Below are 24,121 nucleotides of genomic sequence, written 5' to 3'. Positions count from 1 at the left end.
ATGGTGATGCCACTGGGAACAATGGCAATTCTACAGCAAGTCGCTTCAGCGCGACCGCATCATTACAGCTCAATGATATGCAATCAAAACTTTATTAGGAATCATCATTAGCACCTATTATTCATTGCTTAGATCAAGTTAGGAAGGGGAAGACACTGCGTGTACCAGAAACACGATTCTGAACCAGTCTAAGCACAGGGTTGGAAGCCAGTTCCATGGATATACAGCAGTGAGTCACTGTATAACCTTCAGCCATTGGCTACCATCTCAGTTGCCTCGTGTATCAAATGGAATAATAATAGACATATTTTTCCAAGAGCCATTATTAGGATTAATTAACTCAGCTGTGCAGATAAGTATTAGCAATAATTTCTTAGTGACTACTGATTGACAGTTAAAATATTTGATTGTAAGAGTCAAGTATATACATCTAAAGCTGCAGGTATGCAACATATGCAAGAGGGCGCCTGTGGCTGTAAGACATTTGCATCTATACATTTATGCACAAACTGATCCACAAAATATAAAAACATACACTCTAGTATCTTTTATACTACATGGTCGGTTTGATTCAGGTCCTACCTACTGTAAACACGCTGGATAAAGATTGTGTGTGGACTCTGATAGGAACAGCAGTAGTATGCAAAGTATCTTCAATATACACACAATTTGTGAAGATAAATTTAGCACCCGAATTTTAAGTTTTAGTCACAGCACCAGTTTTTCATTATGCTAATGGGGCCTAACATGGCAAACACCCATATTCCCAATACGTACTGCAGCTTAGAAACTTTAAAAACAAACCTGAAAACAATCCTCTGTTCCTTCTCAATAAGTTATTCTAATTTGCTTTCAAGAGGGAACAATATCATCTCTGTTTATTTACCTTCCTTGTAGTGAGTCAAATAACTATACAATTTACCCCAATCTTAACAATTACTTAATAAGCAAATTAGCAAAGTAACAGAAACAGCTGACTAGAGAAGCACCCCCTGGTGTTTTCTAACTGCATGCTTCCACTGAGATTTATGCCTCCACCTCTGCAGTGTAACCAGGCATGGCTGCTACTAGTAAAAAGTTGTTAAAACTTTCATTTTCCAGCACCATTTTCCCTATTTATTCAACAATGAAAATATTCCAAGGTAATTAAAATTGATGCCTCCCAATCCTGTAAGTCTTACTGCAATTCCAAGGTCACTGAGAACAAATGAGCATCACTGGACTACTGAGTCATTCTTCCCATCTCATCCTCTGTTCCACTAAGTAAGGAGGAGAAAGAAAAAAAAACAAATCAACTGAAAAAAACCCCACACACCACAATTATTTTGAGTGATGGGAAAAAAAAAGAAGAGAGAGGTGAAGAGGATAGATGTTTTAGATCAAAACATGCAGTTGCAAGAAACAAAAGAACTGATAAATGTCAAGCTGGGACAATATTTACTGATTAGCAAGATAAAAGTGGGAGATTAACAACATTAAAAAATTAACCTGGTGGGGACTGCTCAGGTTATAAAACAAATTTATTTTCATTTAGAGAATATCAAATGTCTGGTACGATCTAGCCAGGAAGAAGAAAAACACTGAAAACACGGGACTCAGGGAAATAATAGACAGCATCCATTCCTAAAAAAAGCCAAAACACTAAACTATATTTTTCACACCTGTTTTGCTGTATATTTGTTCTGATGCAAATGAGAGGAATGGAAAAGAAAATCAAACAAAAAAGTTTAAAAATATATATACCTTGTGCATTCTGGGCAGGCTCCCAACGCAAGTGCAACACCCTGGCTCCATCGGCAAACATGGAGTCTCACCATTTTACACAGAGGAAAACAGGCACAGCTTCATTCAGTATTTAATTTTATTTTATTCAGTACAAACAACAAGCTCCATCTCAACAGAAAGGGGCACTGTTCGATACTTTTGCACCAGTAAGTCTCATTTGTGCTTTTCCAGAAGCAGGCGCTGCAGATCCCGCAGTCTGACGGCCCGTGTCCCGTTTCACACCTCAGCGGGCAGAGGCAGCAAGAGGAGCTGAGCCCAGGAGAGATACAGGGGTGGAGCAGCTCCCACCCAAGTGCTAATCTTAAACACTTGCTTCCTTTCAGCTTTTCCATCCTAGTTTTATAAACAACCAAAGCATCTGGTACATCTATTACTTGTAAGTGAAAGGGCCTGATTTCCCTATGATGCACACTAGCATAAATTTTATTTGAATGCAGTTCACACCAGTTGTTCTTTACACCAGCTGGCAGCAAAGTCTGAATGACCTTGTTTAAAGTGTTTATGTTCTCAAAAGAAAGCAACATTATCTGAAGCCTGGTTTATGTTTATTTTGAACAGAGCACAGAGTTTATTTTGAAGAGTCTGACTGAATAAGTTTAACAGACTTCTATGACAGATGATACTGAAGCATGGATAGCAAAACTTGGAACAAATTGCACATGGTGTATAGGCCGGGGGCACACAACGGGAAAGCAACGTGTGCTTACGCAATTATGGGAGAATCCAAATTGCCATTTGGTTGCCTCCTTTGTACAAGATGTTGGACAAAAATTATAACAGAAACAAATGTGCAATGAATTTCACATCTTCTAGGTTTAAAGGATAACTACAAATGAACCATCGTAGCCCTAAAAAAGCCAGTCCTGAGCCAATACTAAACAGTCTTCATTTGATCTTACTCTCTTTTCTGAACACTCCCTTTTCATGACTAGACTTTTTTTATTTACCTGAAAATATCCTTGTGCTGCCTGGACCACCATCCCTGGCCAGATGGCACTACTCAGCTACTGGTCTGACAACAAGGAGTTGCAAAGATACATTGTCACTATGAGAAATTCCACAAGGTCAAAACAAGCTCTCACTACCATCCAGCGAGACCTGGACAGGCTGGAGAGCTGGGCGGGGAAAAATTTAATGAAATATAAGAAGGGCAAGTGCAGGGTATTCCATCTGGGTAGGAACAACCCCAGGTTCCAGTATAAGTTGGGGAATGACCTATTAGGGACCAGTGTAGGGGAAAGGGAACTTGGAGGTCCTGGTGGACAGCAGGATGACCATGAGCCATCACTGTGCCCTTGTGACCAGGAAGGTCAATGGCATCCTGGGGTGGATTAGAAGGGGGGTGGTTAGTAGATCAAGAGAGGTTCTCCTTCCCCTCTACTCCACCCTGGTGAGACCACACCTGGAATATTGTGTCCAGTTCTGGGCCCCTCAGTTCCAGAAGGACAGGGAACTGCTGGAGAGGGTCCAGCGCAGGGCAACAAAGATGATTAAGGGAGTGGAGCATCTCCCTTATGAGGAAAGGCTGAGGGAGCTGGGTCTCTTTAGCTTGGAGAAGAGGAGACTGAGGGGTGACCTCATTAATGTTTATAAATATATATAAAGGGTGAGTGTCACGAGGATGGAGCCAGGCTCTTCTCAGTGACAACCAATGGTAAGACAAGGGGCAATGGGTACAAACTGGAACACAGGAGGTTCCACTGAAATTTGAGAAGAAACTTCTTCTCAGTGAGGGTGACAGACACTGGAACAGGCTGCCCAGGGGCGTTGTGGAGTTTCCTTCTCTGGAGACATTCAAAACTCGCCTGAACACCTTCTTGTGTAACCTGATCTAGGTGTTCCTGCTCCAGCAGAGGGATTGGACTGGATGATCTTTTGAGGTCCCTTCCAATCCCTAACATTCTGTGATTCTGTGAATGCAGCCTCATTCAAAACAAGTAACGAGGCTGGTATACAGCATGGTCTGGTCACAGACTGTTCCCACTCCCTATTCCCTTGCCCATTCCTTTCCTGGGATTGTCTCTATAAAGCTCTTTGCTCACATAGATGAAGGGTGAGTCCCCATATAAGCTCTTGGGACAATATGAAGTTTATAGGTACCAAAGCCACAAGGTATTAGATAACCAATTTGTTTCTAGACCTGAAGCTTATAGGCTACATAAAAATATCACGTAAGTCTCCTCCAATAAGTCCTCTCTCATTTGTAACAATTATTTAGATATCCCAGTAGAATATTTCAAGAATATTTCTACTGATACAGATAATCCAAGAAAACTAGCAGAGCAAACACTGGAGCAATATTGTATTTATTGGTATCAGTGAAATAGTTCCACTTTTGAAATGTACATAGTAGGCCTAGCAAAAATTTGTGATGGAAGATTTATACAGATACACAGAAAACTAGAACACAAAAATCACACTTAGCAAAACAAAATCAGCTCTTGAGAAGATAACCAGTATGACCAGTATAACATAGGCTTACCCTAGCCCTGAGTTTGTGCCGATATACACCCAAGCGTGCAATTTGTACAGACACAGGCAACAACTACAGTGATATCTTAGTTCATGAATGTTAAGAAAATGAGAATCAATTTAGAAGTTTATTTAGATTACTACACATTCCCAGTTGTCTAAGACCCAATAAAATCTCCACTGGTATTATATTTAATCCAACTGTAACTGCTTCCAAACCAGGATTTACTAACCTCAATACAGAACTCAAGAGCAATAAGAACTCACAATATACATATCCCAACACTATAAGTATTTCGAAGTTTTTAAGTAGTTTTGATGTGAAGTTTCTGAGAAAATGAAAAGAATGGCATCTTGCAAAGTGGCATCAGAAAGATGCTTTATAACCTCTATCATTGTTTGTCTCTACTGCTAAAACTCATTTCAAACTATTATTGAAATGAAAAAGGAGTAAGAGCTGATAACAATCTGGATAATCTTCCTCTGTTAGCATCATACCAACTCATCTCAGCAACAGTTAGGAAAGGGAAAAGAGACAGATCTGTTCTGAAGGACAAGGTGGTGGAAGAGATTATAGGAAAAAAAAGTAAAGGACTTACCTCCACAAAGAGCTCTCCAGCACTTTCCCCATGTCAGTGTGATAATACTTGGTAAGGATCAGGATCACCTAAATGAAAACAAGAATAAATATATTTATATATGTAAACTGATATAAGAAACAGAAGTAGATCATAGGCGGCATTATTCTGGTGAACACTAAAGTGAGCCTCCTGAAAATCTGAAATGTATTTCACTTTATTTTTACTTAATAGCAGTTTTGCTTTTAGACTCAGCTTTTTCCTTTCTCTTTCTGAGAAGAGCGATTTCAGCACTCAAAGTTTTCTGCCAGCCTGGTGACTTAGTGAAAGACTGCCCTTTGCATATGAGCGGTGGAGCTGGAACTGTCACAGAAATCCCCCCACCGCATGACAGCCCCCAAGTAATTTGTATGAGTATCTCAGCAGGACGAACCATTCTGGTTGCTTGCTGAAATTTAGGAGGCAACTGTCTTGGACACCTACAGGCACTTTTTTTATTTTTTAATTCCAAGTGCTAAACAATGGTGATTAACTTTGATTATCCAGATACCAAATTCAGGCAGAAAATGAGCTCTTGTCTTTCCTACAAGATCAGAAATGCAGCTTTCATGTTATTTTTCATTCCCAGAAGTATCACTTTTCTTTTTTTTTGCCTTCAAGAACTGGCTCTGTGCTCTGTAATTACTCATCTACAACACCAACAGCCAACAAAATACACAAACAAATTTTAGCCACAAACCATCTTCAGCCTATGAGACGAGTCAGCAAGAAACACGTTCCATTCACTCAATGTCCAACAAATTCACCGATCAAACAACAGAAAGCTCTGGTCCATGACTGGTGTATCAAGCTGAATGCCATGGTTTATACTGAGATCATTTAAAACAGATTTCCTTCACTTGCTGCCAGTCCATATTAGTGGTTGTTATACCCAGGTCCCCATAGTAACCCCACAGAGGCAAAATGGGAGGAACTTCAGCTTCCTTGCACGACTGTTGTCCTTCTTTAATGAAGGGTCAACAGCAGCCCCTAAAAGTTGGGAGCATGTGCTTATTTAGCCGCCACTTGCTCTGCTCCTGACCACCAGGTGAAATCTCCAGCAAACAGCAACTGTGGGCATTAACTTCAATTATTCAGACCATTTATGCTGCAGTGTCTGTACACTGGGGCTTGTGAGAGAATTCCAGACCATGGGTGTTACATATGTGGTGCTTTGGAAATAACACAACATTCTGCAGAACTGACCAGTCTCAGGCTTATCTAAGCCTAATAGATTCGCAAGAAGTATTCCTGGATGTATAATGATATAAGTAAAAGCAGAACCAATCCATAATTTACAAATAGTATTATTCTTTACTATTCTCAAAAGAGGCACAATCTACCAGACCACTTCATTAGAATTTTATGATTTTATAAAAATCAAAGCTTGGTTTAAAATAAAGCAAGGAAAAAAACAAAACCACCTTTTACTTTTAAATGTGTTACCACAAGACTTACAAAGCCAAGAGAAAGAACCATTTCCAAAAGGGGAAAGTATCTACTGATGAGATTCCTGGCTACAGCTCAAGCACGCTTCATCGGGTCAGCTATTTATTCTGTTGTCAGTGTCTTAACTACAGCTTTCTGCTGGTGCTTGCAATTAAGCAGAAAAAGAAAGAAACTTCACTACTGGGAGCACCTATTGGCTCCAATTATTTAGGGAAATGTTTCAGACTGTGCTTTTCTGAACAACTGAAATCCTTCTTAGGCCACAAAACTTGACCTGGGAGGTTTTTTAGAGAGATACAAGAATGCATATTTGGTGCACAAAAATAAACATCAAAAGGCATAAAAGATTACCCTTTGTTTCCTTACATTCATGCAGAACCAGATATTGAGTCCTGAACTTAGTAAGCCAACTTTTCTCATCCTTGCACATCATACAAGCACAACTTTTAAAATTCAGATGATTTTCAGTAATGTATGTTGGAGCCACCTTGTCACAGAGCAAGCCCGATGTTTAATTCCTGAATTAAACTGGTTATTATCACACACAGAAGGTGCTCCTGGGTTACTCTCAGTTCACTTGCTTTGGACTTTACCTGTATGGAATCATCAACAACGCACCTTCCAGATAAGCTATTTCTGTACCACAGCACCTGTCCTCAGAGTTAAAGACTTTCAGGAACGCGGGTGGGCTCACTGTGCCACTTGCTGGCCATAGCTCATTTAGGGGATGCCCACACCACTCAGAAAGCTACTGCTGGTTCACACACTTCAAATGAATGGTTTCCAGGTAATTGCAAACTGCATTGGGGAGCAGCTATAGGCAGTACAATATCTTATTTATGCTGCAGGATTGGTGCCTTAATCCGAGCCATAGCTCTGAGAAACAGATATCAGTATTTCCCAACCTGACTGGTAAATTTATTTAAAAATTAAAATACCTTATTTTGTATTTCAAGAGTATGGACAATGACTTAGGAAAAACAAAGCCATAATGAGCCATCTTTGAATTCCTAAGCCCTATTAGCAGATTCCTGTCACAACCTAAGAAGTACGAGGCTGCCAGGAGGCTGACCACTATTTCAGCTATGCCAGCGGATCTCATCCCAACATCCAGAAAATGTAGGTCAGCTATTTAACAGATGTTACAGCATTGTCCTCTGGATTGTGGGTATCCTTTCAGTCTAAACAGTGATCCTGCTAACCAGAACAGTGTGTTTTTTTCCCAATTAATAAGCAGATCCAAAGAACAGGAGGAGTTATTTCACAATAAAAATGCAAAGGTCTTCAGGATCTCTGGATTCTGTGCGTCATTTGTAAGAGCAGAGCCCTGTTTCACTGATTTCATTTCAATGGGGCTCCATAATTACAAGCACTTTACGGGTTGGACGGAAGCCAATGGTTCACACACACGGGTGTCCCAGTGAAAGCGCTTGGGTGGCCCATAGATGGGGAGACGCCTGAAGCACAACAGCTACTGAGCAACGAGCAAGGGGATTGTTCTTAACCAGCTCATACTACCATCAGTCATGGCCACCTAAAATAAATATAGCTTTTTTCATGTTATTATTTTCCAGCTAAAATAAATGCAGGCAATGGAGGATAATTAGATTTCCCAGATTATTTATTAAAAATGGATTTACAGGGTTACCTAGAAATCTAGTCCACCCAATCTCTTGTTTTATGAGACTTGTGAAACTATTTTAAACGATTACGTCCTAAATTCAGTCACAGTTCTTTGAGTTAGTCCCCAGGGTACATCAATGGAGTTGGCAACAGTAATTCACCATTGTGTGCAAGGGATCTACAAACACCTGACAGTGCTTCTGGTCAAATACACCTAAGGTATGTATCCCTTCTGCTTTCACTGCCCTGAAACAAGAGTCCTTAGGCATTCCTTCTTCCCAGATTCCTCAGAATGTGTTTATCACCAAGTCCATTCTACCTGCAATCCTGTGAGGCCCCACCTTGAATCCTGTGTTCATTTTTTGGTCACTCATTATAAGCACACTGAGGTACTAGAGAGAGTGCAGAGGAGGCAAAGAAGCTGGTGAGGGGTCTGGAGCACAAGTGTGATGAGGAGCGGCTGAGGGAACTGGGGCTGTTCAGCCTGGAGAAAAGGAGGCTGAGGGGAGACTTTATCGCTGTCTGCAACTACCTGAAAGGAGGCTGTAGCATGGAGGGGGTTGGTCTCTTCTCCCAAGCAACAAGTGATAGGACAAGAGGAAATGGCCTCAAGTTGCACCAGGGGAGGCTTAGATTGGATGTTAGGAAATACGGAAAGGGTTGTTGGGCATTGGAACAGGCTGCCCAGGGAAGTGGTGGAGTCACCATCCCTGGAGGAGTTTAAAAGGCATTTAGGCGAGGTTCTTAGGGACATGGTTTAGTGCTAGAGTTAGGTTAGGTTATGGTTGGACTCTCTGATCCCAAGGGTCTCTTCCAACTGAAACGATTCTATTACAAGAATTTTGCTTATTTGTGGGTTTTAAGTAAATATAAGTAAAAATTCATACATATTTTGGCCCAAAGCAAAGACATAGAAGTCTGGTACAGACCCCTTGGCTCAGTATTTGGGCATGACAGACTTCTCTTAGGAGCAGCCCTTGCTGCACCTCACAGCTTTCTGATAGCCCTTCTCCAGCTTGCTTTGATCCCAGCACTGCAGTTTCCCCTCCCTTCAGAAACATTCGAATAAACAGAGCCTCATACTTTTAGTTCCTTGTCAGGCTCCCTGCATAGAATTCAGAAGACAATATTTTCACCCTTTTCTTTCCAATAAATTGTTTTATTTTGATACTACACGATAGGCACATGCCAGCTGTTTCACACCATAGAGATTTAAAATAAAAAAAAGAGAAAAAGGAAAATGAAAGCTTTTGGCTTTTGTCACAAAATTAGTGCTTTGTTACATGCTGCTTTACCAAAGCCCCTGATCTCTCCATAAAGCCAGAGTTGGCCACTATTTGTCTACATCAGCCAAAGTATGGGAGATAAATTCCTTAGGATTCCAAAAGTCATATGCAATGTGCATTGGAAGTAACTTTTCAGTGGCAGTAAAAGCTCTAATTCTGGTCAACTTGTGTAGGCTGGTAGACTGTGAATGTCAGGTTTGGGGTTTTTTGTTGTTTGGTTTGGGTTGGTTGTTTTTGGGGGGTTGGTTGTTTTTTTGTTTGGGTTTTTGGGGAGGTGTTGGGTTTTTTGGGGAGAATACATTTCTAAAGCATGAAGCAAGAAATTTTTTTTCCCCAGTCTGGCTTGACTCATAATTGTAAGGGTTTTTTTTGAAATATAGACTAGTTTTACTTATCTCCTCTAATAATTGAATTAACAATCCTTCCTGCAGAAACAAACCCATTGTCTGAATATTCTTTTCCATTCCCACGAAAATTCAAGAGGCAGCAGAGCTGACATGCAGAGAAGACATAAGTAAAACATTTTTACTCTCTTCCGGCATAAACTACTACTCTTTTCGGGAATGCAATATTATGGATAGGCAGTTCACCTTGCTCATCAACATTATATAACTATTTGCTACCAGAAAAGAAAGATCAAATTTTAAGTGCTGTTTGTGAAATATTCCCAGTCTGTCATGCATTGTTACGGCCCAATAGTAAAATATAAAAATTCCAATTGAGCTTCCAATCTGCATCACTAAATCCTTTTTCAAAGCCAGAGCTTTTTTTTGGTTGTTTGTGTCAAAACATTACCATACAAAAATAATTACACCCTTCATTTCAAAAAATAAATTATTATGCAAGTCATATGGAAACATCTGTAGAGGATACCACAAGCTGGGAAGACTGTTCATCTGACGCAGGGCTGTTGGCAGATATGTTCATACCAGTTACTCTCCCTCACAGCTGCTCTGTCTTCACCAGAACCACAGGATCAAATATCATTTTACCAGATAACATCGTATTTATCAGAGGTTGCATCAACCTACACTGACGTCAAAATTACATTTAATTATCTCTGAGAATGGCTTATGGTGTTCAAATAAGACCTAACTGCCTATCACAAAGAGGTTTTATAACACTGTATACAGGAGCAAAGACTTTGACACTGCATCAAGATCAGCAAAAGAGTCACCGTGTTTAATACCATTCTTGTAATGAATAAGGACTGTACTTTATATTTCCTGAATACTGTAGGTACCTGAGTTTTTTCTTTATAAATGGGAAATATAAACATGCCCACATGCTCTACAGAAAGGGATAATGTCACACTCTACCTGAAAGCAGTACTGCCAGGACAAACACACTAAAGACCAAGGCAGTTATGTTATAGTGACAGAGTGGCGATGATTAATATTTTAGTCAAAAGACTGAAGAGTGGGGTTGCCTAGTAAATCAGGAATAATACAAAACAGATCTGGGCATGTTATTAAAGTGCTGTCTCAAAAAAGTCCTCTATTTCCCGAGGGGGGTGGGTGCCAGTGCCTCTCCAAGCAAGGACCATTTGCTCTGCAGCTTCACACAGGGACAGACTAGACCCAATACCAACCCCTCACCAACATTTTACTGGGTGGAAGTTGGTCTCTTTACATTTTAACTGTTTCATCCCTACTTATCTTGCTAAAATAACTGATTTCAGCAAAAGTACCAACACACTGACCCCAGAGTGTTATGAAAGGGGAACATTCCCACTCCAAGGCCAAGCTCGTCTGCCCCCTGAGGGCACATTAAGAGTAAATTTGGAACACCTCAAATGACATTAACAGAATTCAGCTACTGTAAAATACTGGGAATGACCCCCCTTTGCAAGGAAGAAGGATGAAAGCACATTCATCTTCAGCATTATCCCTGAAGCAGCAGAACTTAATATCCGTGCCAAAGGAAAGGGTGTAAAAGAGTTGAGGGAACATCCAACTGGGTTAGGAGACTATTAGAAAGGGCTTGGGAGCAGTTGGGAAAATTGGTCAGGCGCCAAATATGTCAGAGAAAACATTGGAAGGGGCCAGGGGAGCGCTGGAGAGTTCTCCACATTCAGTCCAAAGCCAAACAAGGAGGTTTCCAATCTGTGAGCACTGAATTTTCGCCAGCTTTTTGTGTTTCCTCACCCAGCTCTGCCCTAGGTGTTCATTACTTTTAGAGCCATGGGGCCATCAAAGCTAAGTGGAATTATACACCATTATCTGTGGAAAGAAACAGCTACTTTGCCAGGCAATGCCACATCATTTAGGATCCTTAACTAATCCTGTCCTGACACACAGACACTACACTTCAGTTTAACAAGTATGAAGAATATTAACACAATTGATCATCTCAGAGCCAGGTTTCAAATTAGCCTCGCATTCCAATCTTAACCCTCTAATACATTTTAAATGACCTTCAGATCAAGCAGATACAAGTAGGAAAAGATTGTAGGTCCTGATAAATGAGGCCTATATTTCTTTATTTTACTCCAGCAGAGACTTAGGCTTGCCACAGATTCTTTGGAGACAGTTTTTATATGTCAGCATTACGAGGCTATAGCTAGGGCTGAAAAGCAGCTTCAGTAAAAAACTCTTAATACAAAATTCTCCCCCTTAGGGACTGATGTTTTTCATGCTTGATCTCTCCTCTAGTGATCCTAGATTGTTTTAGAAATAGCTTAAGAACTTCTTTCTTCATGCTAGAACTACTCTTTTCTGTCTTCATAGATATGAGAGGCACAACAGTTAAATAGCACAAGACTTGGAAGAAAAGTATTTTTAATTCATGCCTAGAACACTTCTGAGTAGTTATCTCTAACACTTGAGCTTTCTTATCACACTTTTCTGTAGAAATGCAGTAATTTCAGGCTTCTTGCATCCCCTTAACATAAGGTGGTAGTAGTACTGTGTATTTTACAGTTGGGAAATGGAGAATAAGATGTATCACTCTGATTTATCCCATTCAATTTTAGGATGTACCAGCCCCTAGGGACAGATACCTCTGGAGATCAGTTTTGCCTATCTAGATCTGATTAGTCCTTTGGAAGTACTGCTTCTAGTGATTTATGATGCAGAGGACCTGCACTTCCAGCTTGAGCCTCTCAGAAAGACTGGATGAATTCATGCTTAAATGAGTTGCAGATAAAGTCCAGAAAACAACATATAAATACAACATAGAGAAAGAGGACATACAGAAGCAGAATCAGCAGACAAAACATAAACTGTGTGCCACTAACTTCAAAGATCTTTTCCAATCCATGATGCTCCCAGGCCCAAGTCTTCCATCTGTTCAAGACCACTTAGCACCACACGGTGCTCAAGACTTAGAGCAACGCATCACCACTTTGCAGAGATACAGTTATGTGCTTCTATATCTCAGATCTCTGATCTGACATGTAACATAAACTCTGCCCCAAAAGTATACATTGTCTGTAGGCCAAAAATTCATTTTTCTCCAACACTTGTCTCTCCATTGAAAAAAAAGCCCAGAAATACGAGGAAAGAGTTAAAAGAAACTTATGCAACTATATGTCATCTCTGAAGGTACAGCAGACTAGTTTTTGTAACTACTACAAACAAATTTTGTTTCTTCAAAATGGCACATGTAACTATGATATGTTTCATATCAAGGTACGTTATTACAGAACTTAAAAGTGTTAAACAGTTTAAACTTCTGTACAGTCTACATGACATTTACTGTTGTCCTTCATTATATCGAGCATCTCTCTGGATCTGCTATTTATTTTCCAATTTTTTTTCTAATCAGATTGTTCTATATTTGTATTGTAAATGCCTATCTCTATTTACATTCTATTTCTGAAACTTACAGCATAGCCTCCTCTGTTTACAAGTCAGTAGTCTTTCTTATGGAATTAACCTTATCCCCCCACCCTCACCAAAAAAAAAAAGAAAAACAAATAATCTAAACCTTTTAATTCTTGCAAATTGTTTTTCTTGAGTTTGGAGTTTGAGTCTTAACTGATGCTATGACAGAAAGGCACCAATAACCAGAGTGCAAAGGATACAGCCCAGACCCAATGGCAATTTTTCAACTCAATGTTGTTAGCAAATGGGTGGTTTCCTTCCTCCCTCCCCACCCTTCCATACCCATGCATTTGGTTTGAGTCTGATCCAAAGTCTATTTCAACCAATGGAAATCTGTATTACGCCCATTCTAAACATATTAAAAGTCAATCAGATCTTGAAATTTCTTTCATGAAAGGAAGGATCTCGATAAAACCAGTACTTGCAAAAGTCTCACACGTTCTGTGCAAAGGAAAAACAAACAACCTATATTTTCCACAAAATGCACATAGCTTTACAAATTTATGGCTTCAAATGTCAAGTTATAATGGATGAGACTACTGAATGAGAACAGGTATGGTTATACCTAATGATGTAAACTTTTTTAACCCAGTAATGGGAACTTACACACCTGAAGACCTCTCTAAATATACACTTCTTAATTGAAGTAAAAGTTCACTTATAATGCAGAAGAGAAAGTGAGCAGAGGTAGACTACTGTAAATAACATCAGACCTATTATGTCACTCCATTATAACCTATTTATATTTGTTTAAAATAAATAAATATACATATTGCAACAAATTTCCAGATTAAAGGTCACAGGAAAAATATACCATCCCTGTATCTAACACAACATTCAACTCCTCCTATTTCCCTACATCAAAATAGCACAGAAAGAATATTCGAACCCCGAGCAATGCCATTATCTTCTTACATAGGGCAGTAGGCCCATATTTTTCAACAGCAAATAGAAGGGAAAAGATGCTTTCAGTCCAGCCCAAGCCACAGTTTATTTTCTAGACACAATAAAATGAATAAAACATCCATTCAAGATTACTCAGCCATCTCCTAAAGAAAGAAGCATGTCAAAAGCTGATCAAGGTTCTTCCCTGCCAATTCTTCAATGAACAATCTTTTTCCCAGTGGGAGAACAGTGACAATTCTTCAGGGAGAGCAGTGTCAAAAATAACCAAACAGAAGTTTATTTTAGCTAAAATTTGACTTTCAACAGTCAAACGTGTGGATAGTACGCCAACAAAAACTCTTGTGACACATATAAGAAAAAAACCTTATCAAAATAGCTCAAGCTTTCGTTCAGAGACTTAATGCCAGCAAGCATAACACATTACAGTATCAGTTAATTAATACAGCATCATTTTTACTACTGTATGAAAGAAGAAATTATAAGTGTTAAAGTTCAGTGCTGGGAGACGTTAATGAAAGAACATCAGTAGTGACTAGAACTCAGCCTACAGATTTCCTGCCTTTATTCACAAACTGCCCAGCTCAGAGCTCTACCCACAGAAACCTATGCAATTTCAAGGGCATTGATTCCCTATCAGCAGGGAAAGAAATCAAGCTCCCTCCATATTCCTTGGGCCAGAAAAGGGGAAAACTTGATGTCTGTGACAACAAATAGGCAGCGTTTTACCTAATGTAATCATTTTTTGTGGCTTCCCTCTCCCTTGCCCAAGTCACAACACAAGCAGCCTAAAGTGCTTTTTGCAAGGAGGAAACATAACGCATACTGCTCTTAATCAGTTGTGCCAATTAACAGGGAGGTAAATAATTTTTGAATAAAAGAAAGGTCCAGAGTATGGATGTGAAGGAGACAGACTACAGTGCATAAACACGAATCATCAGAGACCTGGAAATAATGTGAATTCCCCATGAATAAAATAAAAAGGCATTAAATGTGCTACCAGAGAAATGCATCAGCCGGGAGAGTGAACACAGGTGCTCAAACACATCAGGTCAGTTCTTTGGTTCCAATCCAACTCAAGCAGCATCAATTTTCTCAGGGGGTTAATCTATGTGGAGAAGTGCGAGTCCCTAAGAAATATTTACTCCTCAGAGCCTTAAGAGAAATAGCTTAGGGAAACGTGCAGGGTCTCTGATCATAGCTTAGGCAAGCCTTTGGTTTGGTTTTAGTATCCTGGTATCCTGGTACTAACAGGCTATGGCTCTGCATGACCAGCCAATATGAACAAGGACTGAGAGATGTGCAGGCTGAATACCAAATTCAACATACCCAGAAGTGGCATTATGACTAATAACAAATCTAGTCCAAAGTTTGTAAAAATGGATTTGTGTCTAAAAATCAAGACTAGCTGCTGAGCCTTTCTTTTCTTTAAAATAAAAGAAAAAGCAACTAACATACTCCTCCTCCACAAATCAATGCATTATAGATATATTCCTCTGGGTCTGTCTTTAATTATTAATTACCATTCGGCTTTGCAGTGACTCGTGTGGTTATTTCACACTGACAGACTAGAGAAAATGGTCCATCCCACTTTAGCTACAAGAGGGGTAAGGGGATGGGTAAGAGGAAAAAAAGGGGGAGAAATCAGTAAGCCTCCAAGACAATCTGTTTATTTTACACTTTCAGAAGATGATGCTGTTTAAAATTTTATTTTCAACACCAAAGGAAAAGGACAGAAATTAAAAATTAAATAACAGCCTATAGCTAAATGCTTCTTATCCAAAACGCTTAGAATTGAGCTGCAAATCCATGGAAATTGATATTTCTTAAAGAAATTGCAACTACAATCACAATTTCAGTAATGTTCAATACAGTAAAATATAGCAGTCCTCACAGCAGGTAATGGCAGATAACGATCACAAAATCATAGAATCACAGAACCATCAGAAAAGCTTAATGTTTTCTGCCTAAATTCATAATGAACTCAAGTGAATAAAGGCTACAAGATAAATATTTACTAGGGTCATAGACAAGGTAATTCTTCCCTGAACTAAAAGAAACTAAAGAAAACTGGGGGGAAAAACAAACAAACAAACAAACAAACATGGTTTTGCTTCCCAGTGCTGGTTCCTTTTTACTGTGAAGTGAATGATCGTGAGGTGAAAGATTTCTATACATCGGCATCTCAGACAGTTTGTAGGGCATTTTGTAGTATAGCTTTTAGATTCATGAAGATGTTGGTAGGTTCTTGCTCCTAAAATGTATTTGCAGCCTGACTTACCCTAACGTTATTTGTATTTTGTGTAAGATCCTATGATTGTTCCTGGAGGTCTATGTGTCATAAACAGACACGAAGTTCTGATTTATTCCAAATGATTAATTTGATATTTTACTCTTTTATTGGGAAGAAGGGATGGGGACAAAATGCCCACAGTCATTATGCTTCCCTGAAGGACCATAGACTTTTTGGGTGGGTTCAGGTGGGACAGCAACTGCAGCCCAGCATATGTCCGGGAGGAAAGGGATCTTCTCCTGACCTCTTGCAGGTCGATGCTCTGAGGTGTCAGACAATTATCATCTTGATTGAGATCTACAGCCATTATGAACACTCAAACAGCACCACTCAAATGGCCTTCAAATGAAAGGAATAAAACGAAGGCATCTCGGATGCAGAGTCCAAAGCTAGAGAGGATCACCTGGTCCTCCCCTCCTTCCCTTCCAGACTCAAATACATATAATTCAGAAACATGCTTAAAGCACATCACTCAACAGCTACCTGCATTTCAAAAAACATACAGCTTCTACATATTCCTCTATTAAAGAGTCCCAGTATTTATTTATTTATGTGAACAGCCAGGTAATAATGACTTATTTCTAGATTAAACTTGTCTACCTTCAATCTTTAGCTATGGGATCTTGTCATTTCCTTGTATAGGAGATTAAAAGGCCCCTGCTGACAAATATATTCACCATATCTAAGTACTTCTACACAGCAATCGCATTACCTCTTGACCTCTTCTCTTATATAAGATTAATGACTGGCCTCCCTACATCTCACATAATAAAGCTTATTTTCCAGCACCTGGGTCATTTTTTGTGAGTACCCCCTCCACCCTTCTCCCTCTGTCTTCCAAGTATGTCCTCCAGAAGTGAGGACACCAGACCTCCACAGCAGCTTCCAGGGGCAGAGGTAAGTTAATTTCCCATCTTGTACTCGATATTCCCTTTACAGGCAACCCACAACCACTGACAGGAGCCCCAACCCAGGTTTCCAAAAGCAGCGATTCTGGAATAAGCCAGCATAGTGCTGCTCTTGGAGAGCTAGGTTAAACATTTTGTTCTTCTTTTCCCAAAAGGAAAAGATCACTTGGCAAGCACACCTAATAAAATCAGAGAACGTAGAGAGGGGATTCAATGAATGCAGATACATACAAAAGTACTCAGCATTTTTTCATCCACGCCATCAAGTTCTCCCCAAGAATCCAAGAACTTTTCAAACCCAGACATTATTCACATCTCAGACTCCAAAGAGCTGTTTCTAATCTGTCTCCTCTTGTTTAGCCTTAGGCTTCATAGACCTACACCTACACCTCTAGCAATAATTATTCTAACTAGTCTCTGCTTCCCTGGGCTAATTGCCAGTAGAATCCAACTTATTTTCTGCAGAAGAAAGAGCAAGTTTGGTTCACAAACACATATAGGAATTTCAGCATCAAGAACAAACCTTGTGAGCCCTCTTGGCTATACCAATTCAGTTTACGTACGTGTTGAGCAAGTTACCCCCCGTGACTTCTGGGCTGCTACTTCCCAAAGCAACCTCTACCCTAAGAACCATACATTTTCATTTTTTTAAATTTATTTCCTGATGTACTGGTCTTAATCTGGCTGTATTAAAATTAATTTTGCTGGAACTTTGTCATCTAATCACTGATTTCAGATCATCCTTGCAACAACCTTCATTATTTCAGCAGTTTTCATGTCACCTACAAACTTAACAGCAAAATTAACATCAGTGCCCGCATCAGGGATTGAATACACAGAAATACTGACTAGCAGTGGATTCAGAAGTAGAGCCTAGAAACTAAGATCATGAGTTTTCACAAAATTGTGAATTGAGTCTCCAGTGCTTCCCAGAGGAAGATTTATTTTTTCCCAGCACTTGACCCAAACAGACTATTCTAGTTGGTGGAAAACATGCTGCAGCTTCTGTAGCTGACAGACCTGCCTTGGGTTGTAAATACCCCAGATCCTTTTTTCTACAGTAAGCCTTGAATATCTGTGCTAACATTTGAATTCACAGCTTTTAAGGAAACACCATGTGTTCCGACTGCCATAGTTACCAAACACTAAAAAGCCTACCAGGCAAAATAAATTTTCTTCTCATAACACATTCCTAATTGCAGAACTGGAAATGGTTAAAAAAAAAGAGAAGTTTTCACTGCATTACATCACGCTCGGCACTAACACGGCTCCAGTGTTGGCGTCAGCTTGAGGGCTTGCAATGTGCTGGCTCTAATCAAGAGACATACTTGCACTTATCTTGCTGCTTTGTCACCTTGCCAGGAAAATGAAGCTTTAGAATTTGTACTTAATATCGCCATTACAACCAAACGTTTTCTATTCTCTTCTCTGCTTTCAAACTGGGGTTCCCTCAGAACCGGAATACAAGCTGCAAAGTTTTATGTAACTCATCCTTCCAGGTTACATTCAGCTTCTCATAGCAAGTTCGGCATAAAAACTAAGACCTCTAACATCCCGGTAGTTGTTCAGCAAGTCCCTATCAACAACTACATTAAAAAAAACCTAGGTTACTGTATCCATTTTAGGATCCTGCTGCAACAAAGATTGACAAACTGGAGTGAGTCCAAGAGAGGATCGCAGTTAGAGAGCTGAACCACATGACAGAGCAGGAAAACTAAGAGAGCTCCATTTGTCTATTGGAGAAAAGACGACCAAGGGCAGCATCTTCCACTGCCTAAAGAGACAACAGAGACAGGCTCTCCCCGGAGTCTGAGAATAAGCAAAGAAAAACCACAAGCTGGAGGGTAAATTCCAGTAGGATATGAAAGGAAAAATATTTTCACCATGAGAGTAGTTAAGTACCAGGACAGGTTGCCCAGCAAGGCTGAGGAATTTCTGTCCTTGGAGATCTCAAAACATGCCTGGACCAGGCCCTTAACAACTTAATCTCACTTTTGACATAAGCCCTGTTTGGAGCAGGAAGCTAGACCAGATGACCTCCAGATGTCCCTTCCGACCTCAATTATTCTGCTATTCTATATCATATGAACTGCTTTTAAATTAATCTCATGTGTCTTAATATCTCATGTGAATGTCATATTTTAAGATGAAATTTGATCAAGAAATTTTTTTTTGAAGTCCAAAACTTTAGAGGAAACCAAGTATATTTTATTACTATAACCACTTTCACCACTTTGTAAAGAAAACTAAGTTTTTTTTCTCCTTTTCATAATGGCTTCATAAAAAACATTTGAATAATTTATAACCTATCAACTCTACTGCTGTTATTGCAGTTGGCTCCTCTCACAATGATAAGAAGACAATAAAAATACCTTATTTTTCCTGAGATAAAGCAAGTTCAGAGACAGCATTTCTACCTGGACTTCACAATCCCTACCTCAGTTTCGTGGCATAATTTGTGGGCAGAGTACTGAGTACGTTGCTAGGTTTCCACTCTTTTTTACCTTTGCTGTTCTCAAATCCTTTCTCATTATCACAGTATGGCAGCAGAAACTCTATAGCTACAATAACTAGAGCTTAACCTAGACCCCCTCAAAAAAACATTTAGAATCACAGAATTATTTAAGTTGGAAAAGACCTTTAAGATCATCAAGTCCAACTGTAAACCTAACACTGCCAAGTCCACCGCTAAACCACGTCCCTCACCACCACGTCTCCACGTCTTTTAAATTTGCCTCCAGGGATGGCAACTCAACCACTTCCCCGGGCAGCCTGTTCCAATGCCTGACAACTCTTTCTGTGAAGAAATGTGAATTTTAGTATGAATTACTCACTTACTAATGACTATGACTAATAATGGTCCCTTCCTCCCCCAAACCAACTTACTTTAGCAGATGAACAGTTGCACTCAGTGATTTAGTCCCAGTCATTAATCTGGATAGTGGCAGAGCCAGGCCCAGGGCCGAGGCCTCACAAACAAACCACCTTTAACACCAGGGAATCCCATCTCCACACATCTCAACCATTTTTTCCAGTGAGATACTGTAATTGATTTGTTTATATGGTTAAATAAATCATTAAATGTCAACAACAGGCTTTAATAATTTGCGATACTAAACATTATGAATTCAGGGGTATTTGTTACAGACTAGCAAGTATACATTTAATTGCAATGCTTAGAGTTGAGCGAATAACTCTTCCCAGAGAAGGAACAAGAAATATTCTCACTTCTTTTCCTAAGCACTGTTATATATGCTCTTTGCAAAGGGGGGGCACTATATACCAGTGATAAAGAAGTGATCTTCCAATACATAGTCTATAAAATATTTTGAAATACTCTGGATGAAACATTGCATAGAAATATAACACCACACCATAGTCTGTCATTTTAGCAATAAAACGATATGCTGTTGCAGTATGCCTTTCACTCAAATTCACCTCACTGAAGAGAGGAGAAAGGTAGTGGCAGGATGGCTCATTTTGACAAAGTACCCTGTAGCAACCATATCAATTAGGTTTGCATAGATCTCCAAGTGTAAGGCAGTTAATGAAACACTGATCATTTTCCCCAACTCCAACTTAGACATGTTAATTAAAAATTAGAGGAAATCATCATCATATAAAATGACTTCACTGAGAGAGAGTACAAAAATACCTACCAAGCAGGGCTCTGTACACGAGACTTCTTTTCAAAACTAATTAAAATGGATATTTCTGCACATGCAAGTCTAGCCAATGAAACGCAAATAATAGTTTGAGTTTAACATTTAATGATTTCTCTGTTAAAGAGAAGACTTTCATTCAGTAATGCTATAATTTACTCTGAGTAAGATCCACTTAATCATCATGTTTACAGCCTCCTTTTTCTAGCCAGCCATGCAATTGGCAATTTAAGATTTAAATTCTGACCACTTAAGCCTTTATCTATTGCATTTCCCAAGCCCCGTCTTTATTTTCCTCCTTGTAGCACAGATGATCTAGCTGAATATCTTCCACAGCTGACAAAGAGCTGGCCGTAGCAGCACATAAAACACTGATGAGCACAGCTTCACCCTGGCAGCAGGATGAGTTTGGTTCAGGGGCACAAGTGGAGAGAAGGAGGGAGAGAGGAAGCTTTGCAGAGGGCAGGGAGGAAGCCAGGTCAAAGGGAACAGGGGGAGCAGGGGACTGGTCTGGAGGCTCATATCCTGAACACAGAAAATTTACTGAGTTCCTCTGATGGTAATTTTTCATCCTCTCAAGGAAGCCTCCTTCACCTTAACTCCCCACAAGCAGAGTAAAGACACAAACATTCTTTGCTTTCCTCGCATAGTCCTTGGCTTGCTAAAACTTAATGGTGTTTGAGACAAACGCTTTTTCTCATACACGGGTAAAGCATTTAGTGGGATGAAATTCTGACCTTGACTGAGATCGTAAGGACACATGCAGTGGTTAGCAAAATTAAGGGATGCAATGTCGCACTCTCCATAGACTGGCAACATCAGCATTAAAACTGCTCCATGTTTGTCATCTGTCTGTGTCCTCCCAGACAGCCCCAGTTCCCCATCTACCCTGGGAATCTCTTCTTACCCAAATCAACTTCTCATGCCTGTGTATCCACTGGCAAAGCTGCTAACTTACAGGAGACTATTTTTAGCCAGGGTGCCTGGTTTCCCAGAGTGACCAGGGCTATCTCTGCACAGCACATCTTTCACATCTACCGCAGGGAGGTGGAGCAGCCAGAGCGGGCACTGGGGCTGCCACAGCCCGGTGAGCGAGCAGGACCTGCTCCAAGCACTCGCTTGGCTCTAAGGTAACATTAACTCTTTGAAACACATTCACTCAAATGAAAAATATAGCAGACTACAAAAACTGAATCTATACCCTATATTCATAACAAAGTAATTAAACAAACTTTTTTTTATTAAGATGTACATGAATGGATGAGCAAGGGGAGATGAGTCATTTTTCTTTTTGAGCCCAGAGACAGATTTCTGTTCAATCTATCCCGCTACAGCAGGACTGGAAGGAGTCTGGGCTACTAGCCCGCTAAGAGGAGGAAAGAAAATAATGGTGTATTGTGAAAACCACAATGGAGGCTGGTGGCCAAAAGTGTCCTGAATCAATGTCTTAATCAATGTTGCTAATTAAATAAAAAAAAAAAAAAAAAAAAAAAATCAGCCACTGACAAAGTATTTTTATTGTTAAACTGCACACAAACACACAGAGGAGACCTCAGAACCTTTCGGAGCAGAAGGACTCATAGCTTAAAAAAAAAACAACACTAAAGAAAAGCAACGCAGCTGCAGCAAGTGGTCACAGCTCACTGCAACAAGCATGGACTTGTTCGGCTGTGTGCACAACATTTTCCAAGCCTGAATGGTGACTTTCTCAAATACTCATCATAAACTTAAAATGACCCTTCCCTACCACCCTGTGCAGGGTGCTCAGAGAGGACAGAAACATGGAAACACAGGCTTCTATTTAACAAAAGGAATTTAATGTATTAGTTGTGGCACAGAAGGGACAGGCGAGTTCACATTGTTCCCTACTGCACAAGACGTTCCCTCAACAAAAAAAAGCTCAGTCTCAGTGTGCAGGATTCCCAGAACTGGAATCTCATCCAGCCAGCACTCCGATCAGCCCACAGGGGAGGGAGTTAGGAGAAGCCAACCCTGCACTTCCAGCACAGGAACCATGATTCAGCAAAGCACCCAGCCACATTCCAAGTATTCATCAAATTAGGTCTTAAGTCCTAAAGCTCATTTTCTAAAGGACAACTATGTTGTTGACCTAGACAGCAGCAATTCATCCCAAACCAGTTTTTATTCCATTCATACCATGGGCTAGCAAACCTCATTTATCAGCGGCAATTTAGAGTTAAAGAAAAAAATGCATTGCAACAAATTTTTTATGATTAGTCTGTTTTTTTAATTCTGATATTCCTACTGTAGGAATCAATTCTTCAAGCGTGACTGAATTTTAATGTAATAAAGAAGAGTGCCATTTAATTGATGCCCAACTAAGATTTCCTTTATAACACACACAAGAATGTTGTAAATGGTCCCTCACCTGTAGCACCTTGGAAGCACCCAATATTTCAAATCTATTTATACTAATAATATGTAATTGGATAAGCTGTGAGGTTGTTTCTGTCATGCTCCTGTAAATATCAGAGGTGTCAGGGGCTATTTAAAAACAAAACAAAAAGAAAAACAAACAAAAAAACACCCCACACACCAGACACTTCATTTCAGCATCTACTTCTCACCCCCACAAGGATGACTGTATGTTCATCGTAGCAATGAATTTCTGCTTTTAAGAATGTCTCAGTGTGAAAGAATAAGACTGGCAGTTCCAGTTAGGAGGAAATACTTCCCACAAAACCAAAATTCCCTGGTCTGATTTCTTTTTTCTTCTCTACAGACTCAGTGTTATACGAATATCTCCTGTCACATGAATGTGATCACTCATACAGTCCATTGTGATGCAGAGTAAGTCCCATTAGATTCTATATGAATATATCAAGCCCCCTATACCTTGTTAAAGCTGTATCTCCTTTTCTGAACCAAATCATTAGTGGCTTGAAAACAAAACAAACTTTTAAAAGTCATCTGTCCACAAGCCATTCAACATACCTATAGATCATGTTTGAAAAGAATCTCAAATAATATGATATATTCTGCTGCTGTGACATCTGGTAACTGCAAAGCACTGCAAGTCACACTAGGAAGAAGCTAACAATAGCTTGTCTCCAAGAGGATAATGCCAGATACTTTAAAGCAAGAAGTTTCCCTTTAATGGTTACAACCTTGCAATAGTACACTGCGCCGTGAAGAGGAGTCCTTCCTCAGCTCATCCTTTAAGGCCAATTTATACCCTTAAGACAATGTTCTGATAGTCACTGTAGTTTCGGCCTAGAAAATGAACTAATTTTGTAAAGAAAAAGCTTTAAAATTTACAAAAATCACCTGCACCA

General features: G+C 39.8%; 1 protein-coding gene across 1 annotated transcript in view; it reads right to left on the bottom strand.

The window, feature by feature from the left end:
• Positions 1 to 24,121, bottom strand: part of SORCS2 (sortilin related VPS10 domain containing receptor 2) — a gene marked incomplete at both ends in the record, with an annotated part of 545,731 nt that overhangs the window by 360,033 nt on the left and 161,577 nt on the right. Inside the window, one exon of the mRNA XM_080344448.1 lies at positions 4,857 to 4,924. Within this exon, the coding sequence (XP_080200574.1) occupies positions 4,857 to 4,924 (68 nt within the window). The remainder of the gene's footprint in view (positions 1 to 4,856; positions 4,925 to 24,121) is intronic.

This window comes from Nesoenas mayeri (assembly GCF_963082525.1).
Source record: "Nesoenas mayeri genome assembly, chromosome: 4".
Classification (NCBI taxonomy): domain Eukaryota; kingdom Metazoa; phylum Chordata; class Aves; order Columbiformes; family Columbidae; genus Nesoenas; species Nesoenas mayeri.
The sequence above is the reverse complement of the archived record's forward strand: the minus strand, read 5'-3'. Positions and strand labels throughout refer to the sequence as shown.